The sequence below is a fragment of the Grus americana genome, unplaced genomic scaffold (genome assembly GCF_028858705.1).
Source record: "Grus americana isolate bGruAme1 unplaced genomic scaffold, bGruAme1.mat H_1, whole genome shotgun sequence".
Lineage (NCBI taxonomy): Eukaryota > Metazoa > Chordata > Aves > Gruiformes > Gruidae > Grus > Grus americana.
In genome coordinates, this window is record NW_026561327.1 from 120,000 (window position 1) to 125,724 (window position 5,725).

Here is a 5,725-nt window from a genome sequence, read left to right on the forward strand (position 1 = left end):
CTGGTGGTACTGGTCTGGCTGGGGCAAAACGCGCTGCAGGGGGGAGCAGCCTTGTCCCTAATTAGTGCCCAGCGCTAATTGGGTTTCGGGGTTTCTCTGGCACCCTCTGGTGGCATCGCCACCGCCGACAGCCCCCCCGGGGGTCCCCCCCGAGCCAAAGCCCACCGGGATCAGCCCAGGGACCCCACAACCGGGAGTGGGACCCAGCAGCACCCCCCACGGCAGGGCACCCCCGGGACACCCCCCTCCCCCCCCAAAGCTGGGGCCAGGGGGGGCTCCCAGGGCACCGAGGCAGGACAGAGAGGCCGTGTCACCCCCCCCACACCGGATTTCTTTCTTTTATTCCTAAATAATCAGCTCCGGTATAAGGTACAAAATCTCCGTCCCCCCCTCGCCGCCCCCGGCAAAGGAGGGGGGGCAGGAGCGCGGCCCAGGAGCAGCTCCAAAACCCCGATTCAAGGCCTCTAATTCTAGCGTAGAAAGTGTTCGGACACCGAGCTCGGGGCCCCTCGCCTGGAAAGGGGGGGGCCAGGAGCCCCCAGAGACACCCCCCCAACACATCTGAAGATATCTGAGATGCTGGGAGCCCCCGGGACCCCCAGAATGTATGGAGGTGCCAGGAGCCCCCCCCAAGATGCTTGAAGATGCTGGGAGCCCCCAGAGAGCCTCCAGCATGCATGGAGGTACCAGGAGCCCCCCAACATGCACGAAGGTGCCAGGACCCCCCTAAGCCCCCCCGTACGCCTGGAGATGCCAGGAGCCCCCAAAGACGCCTTTGCAGGCCGGGAGGTGCGGGCAGACCCCCAGCCCCCCCCCAGCCCCTGGGTCGCTCGGGGCGGGGGTCCCGCGGGAGAAGGCAGTTCTGTCAGACCCCAACAGAGCAGACGGGGGGAGGGACAGGGAGCAGAGGGGGTGTGGGGAAGGGGTGCGGGGGTGCCCCCGGGGCTGGGGAGCAGGAACAGGGCCCCCCCCTTTCCTCTGCTCCCCCCCTCCCCGGGCCAAGAGCTGAAGGGCACTTTGGGTTTACAACCGATGGGGACGACGTCGGCGTCCCGCGATGGCTGCGAAGGGACCGGGCACCCCCCGACCTCCCACCCTGGGGGGTGTGGGGGGGGGGTGGCGGCCCCCGGCCGGGGGGAGCCCAGCACGGCCCGCTGTCCCCAGGCAGGGGGGTGGCAGCAGGGGGGCGTCCCCCCCTCCCCGTGCCAGAAGCGTGGGTGCACGTGCACGCGCGTGCAAGAGAGAGACACAAACTGCATTGGGGGGGGGGGGGGGCAACGGGGACAGAACGGCCCCGGGGGGTGTCGGGGTGCGTGCGGGGGGGTCAGTTAACGCTGTCCTCGTCGCTGGCCTCGCCGCGGTCGTCTTTGGTCTCGGCCAGGGAGCTCTCGTCGATGTTCTCCAGGGAGTCGGCGTGCTGGAGGGACAGCTCGGAGAGCGGCAGGGGGGGCAGGCGGCTCTGCTCGGGGAACAGCCAGGGCTTGAAGTGCGGGTCGTGCTTCTGCTTCCACTCCGGGTACTTCAGGCAAGCCTTGTACATCTTCTTCATCGCCTGGGAGGAAGGCTGGGTTGGAGCTGAGCCGGGCAGGGGGACCCTTTGCCCCCCCCCCCCCCCCCCCGGTGCGACCCGCTCACCTTGGGGGCCAGGAACTGCGAGGATTTGTTCACCACCCACTTCGGCAGGGAACCTGCAGAGACAAGAGGAGCCGGGCTGGGACCGGCACCCCCGGCACCCCCGGCACAGCCAGGACCCCTGGCACGGCAGCCCCCCGCCCCCCTGTCACCCTCCTCGGGGACACCCGTCTGCAGAGGGGACAGCGGGGGGGGGGACGGTCCAGGGGAATCGGGGTTTGACCCAAACTGCTGCCTCGGCTTCTCGCCGTGTTCAAAAAAAAAAGCGATTTCAGCATTTTGGCCGCCCCTTCCACCCCAGAGAAGAACTATTGCAAGAGAACAGGCCCAAAATGTTTCCTCCCAGCATTGCTCCAGCGCTCCCGGTCTGGCTCCGGCTGCATCCCGAGATGCTCCCTGCTGCCTCCCTGCCCATTGCTGCCTGCTGCTGCCTGTCTCTGAGCCCCCCCCGAGCCCCCGAGCCCCTCCCGGCTCCAAAAAACTCCCACCCGATTTATTAACCTCGGGCCGACCCGTGAGGACAGACCCCCAACCGGAGGGCGACCGTCCCCGAGGGACGAGGACGGGACCGGGGTGGGCTGAACCCTGGGGCGCGGGGGTCCCCCCCGTACCTTTGGGGTCCACCTGTGCCAGGTAGGTGATGGTGCAGCTCTTGGCTCCCGTCCCCTCGATCAGGTAGCCCGTCTGGATGGAGACCGCTCGCACCATGTCCTTCCGGGGGGGGTACTTCTGCAGGGGGGACAGCGCGGGGGGCACAGGGACGCGGCGGGGGTGGGACAGGGTGCAGGCAAGCACCGACTGCAGGCAGGGCTGCCCCGACCCCCACAGCCCCCCCACCGCCTCCGGCCTCCTCCCGAGCTCTGAGCGACCCACGGGGCAAACCCAGCCCCGTCCCGGCGCGGGCGACACCCCAGACCCCCCCCCCCCGACCCCCCCGGCACTCACGGGGTGCTTGACGGAGTAGTTCATGATGATGTAGTCGGTGCCCATGGGCAGCCAGGAGCGGAGCGTGATGACGTCCCGGTTCTTCAGGGGCTTGGGGCACCTCCCTGGGGACAGCAGCCGTGGGGGACGAGGGTGAACCCACTCCCCCCCCCAGCACAGGCATCCCCCCAGGGGTCCAAGCCCGCCCCCCAAATCCCTCCTGTCCCGGTACCCGGGCTCCCCGCAGCGATGCCGGGCACCACGGGCACCCCGGCGCCCACCAGCCCCACGGCCGCTGAACCCACGGCCACAACGGCCCCGGGGCTCGGTTCCCCTCCGGGACCCCCCGGCCCCCTCCTCACAGGCGTAGTAGCCCACGTCGGAGTTGACGGTCAGCTTCCCGATGTCGAAGGTCTCGATGACGTTGGTGTCCCACTTTTTCCGATACTCGATGTCATGCAGCACGTCGTAGAGCGTCTCCGCCGGCACGTCCTTGCACTCATCCTGCACTGCAGGGGTGGGCGGGTGTGAGAAACCACCCCGGGCCAGAGGGCTCCCCAAAACACAAGGCAACCATCCCACCCCCCCCCAGAGGAGCTGGATCCCAGTCTGGCCCAGTCCAGTCCAGTTTGTCACCCAGGGCCATCTTGAACCCTGGGCACACGGGGCCAGCTACACCCCGAGGCAGCACGGAGCTGAGCCCTGGATGCTGGGGGGTCTTTCGGGGGGGGGGCACCCTCCCACCTCACCTCTTCCCCCCATCACTGCCCCCCCCCCCAGCAGCATCCCTGCACGGGGCACTGGCGGTGCCGGGGGGGGGACTGGCGTGCAGGGCCATGGGGCAGCGAGCATCGTGCCGGGGGGGCGGAGCGGGGAGCAGCCCCCCAGGTTGGGAGCAGCTCCAGTAACCATGGCAGCCAAATCCTCCGGAAGAGAAGGAAAGAAAGGAGAAGCTGCGGTCCTCCCCCGGCAACGGGGATGCCAGCCGGCAACGGGGACGTCATCCGGCAACGGGGATGCCACCCGGGCAAGGGCCGCCGGAGCCGTGGGGCGGTGCAGGCAACCGTGCAGCGAGCGCAGCACGACTGCTGCTTGCAGGGCCAAATCCTCCACCCACAGAGCCCGTCCCTGCCCCACAGAGCCTGTTCCTGCCCCACAGAGCCCGTCCCTGCCCCACGGAGCCTGTCCCAACCCCACGGAGCTGCCTGTTCCTGCCCCAACCCCAGAGCCCGTCCCTGCCCCACAGAGCCTGTTCCCAACCCCACGGAGCCTGTCGCTGCCCCACGGAGCCTGTCCCCAACCCCACAGAGCTTGTCCCTGCCCCACAGAGCCTGTCCCCAACCCCATGGAGCCCATCCCTGCCCCATGGAGCCCGTCCCTGCCCCACGGAGCCTGTCTGCAACCCCACAGAGCTTGTCCCTGCCCCATGGAGCCTGTCCCCAACCCCACAGAGCCCATCCCTGCCCCACAGAGCCCGTCCCTGCCCCACGGAGCCCATCCCCCCGTGCCTTGCACTACAACCCCGCCGCGTGAGCCCCCGTTCGGCCGAGCACCCGTGGGGCCTTGCCAGGCGGTTTCACGGAGCGCAGCCCCGGCCGACGTCCTCGGGGACCCCCGCTCCCACCCACAACCGGGCCCCGCTGCCGGCACCGTGCCTGCGCCGGGCTGGGTGCGGGGTCGGGCGCTGCCGCCGATCCCGTTTATTCCCAAAGCGGCGAGGCAGGTCGGCCGAGCTGTGCCCACGCAGGCAGGACCGGCCGGGTGACTCAGGACCTGCCTGCGCTGCCTGCAGCCGGGGGTGACTCACGTCCCCAGGGGGGCTCGGAGGGCTCGGAGGGCTCTTTCTGGGGGACGAGAGGGGACGGTGCCGGCCGGGAAGCGCCCAGAGCACCGGCCCCAGCCCTGAGTCAATATTGACTCTGACGTGAACGGGGCGAGGAGGAGGAGGAGGAAGCAAGAGCGAGAGCAGGGAGACGAAGGCGACGGGTGCAAGGGGCCGCCCGAGCCAGCTCTGCCCCGACGCCCTCCCCGCCGGAGATTTTGCAGGGAGGGGGCTCACAGGGGCAGCTCTGGGCCCGCACCGGTACGGCCGGCACCAGAAGTCACCGGGGCACGAGGGCACGAGGGGACGGCCGACGGCGTGCCGGGCTGTGGGACGAGAGCGGAGGGGGGGACCCCCCCGGACCCCCCCCTCTGCCTGGGGGGCTGCGGCCACCTCGGGGGGAACCTCGCAGAGGCCACGCAGGTGGTTGGGGACTGAGGGGACCCCCAGGATGGAGAAAAACTCCCTCCAGGGTCACCTCAACCCCCGCCCCGCATCCTCGGGGGGGCCGACACCGGCACCAAGCCCTGGCTTTGCCGCGGCGTCCCCTCCGGCCCGGAGCGCGCTTCCCCGGTGGTGCACGGTGCAGGCAGCGCCGGCGGCCATGGGGGTCATTAATTAAAGAGAAGATCTCCCCCGTGGCCCGGATGTGCGGCGCGATCGCTAACGACCGGGCGCCGCGTCTCAAGGTGACCTGATGAATAAGTGACGAGCGGGAGCCGCGGTCCGCACAGGGGCGGCCAGCGCCTGCGTCCCCGGCAAAGCCCGGCGAAGCTCCGGCCCCCTCCCGGTGTTTCCCATGGGATGGCTCCTTCCCAGGGGCAGCGTCTCCCCCGGGGCTGGGGGTCCACAGGCACCGGCTCGCTGCTCCGGTGGGGTGGGGAGGGGGGTCCCGGCCGGGGTCCCCCACCCCGCAGCCATCTCGGGCACCATGACGGTGAACGGGCAGCCCCCGGGCCACCAAATCCCGCGCGTCCCAGGGATGAATCGGCCCGGGTCGTGTCGGGTCCCGGTGGCCCAAAGCTGTTCCCAGACTCCAGAGAACAGGTTGGACGAGAGCCGCATCCCTAATGGCGGGCGGGGGGGGACGGGAGGGGGGGGCAGCCGCCTCAACGCAGGGCGAGACCTTCGGGTTTCGTTTAATTACAAAGCAGCGGCAGGAGCGAGGAAGCCAGCGAGCAAACAGCGAGGAAAACAGCTCTGGGAGGCGGCGGGCGCGGGCAGCCCCCAGCCCCCTTCCGGGGAGCCGTGTGTGGGGGGGGGGGGGGGCGAACGCCCCGGCTTGTTGCCGCCGGGCCACGTCAGTGACGCCACGTGTGCCGGGGCACCTGCCCGTGCCGACGGCCG

General features: G+C 70.3%; 1 protein-coding gene across 1 annotated transcript; it reads right to left on the reverse strand.

Annotated features, from left to right (window-relative positions):
* Positions 1-322: 322 nt before the first annotated feature.
* Positions 323-3,065, reverse strand: LOC129200225 (START domain-containing protein 10-like; the record flags this gene model as incomplete). The annotated part of the gene is given in 6 exon segments (XM_054811544.1): positions 323-1,552; positions 1,636-1,688; positions 2,244-2,361; positions 2,578-2,681; positions 2,919-3,059; positions 3,062-3,065. Coding segments are annotated over 6 exon segments (648 nt in total), but the record flags the coding sequence as incomplete, so codon positions are not given.
* Between the last annotated feature and the right edge of the window lie 2,660 nt (positions 3,066-5,725).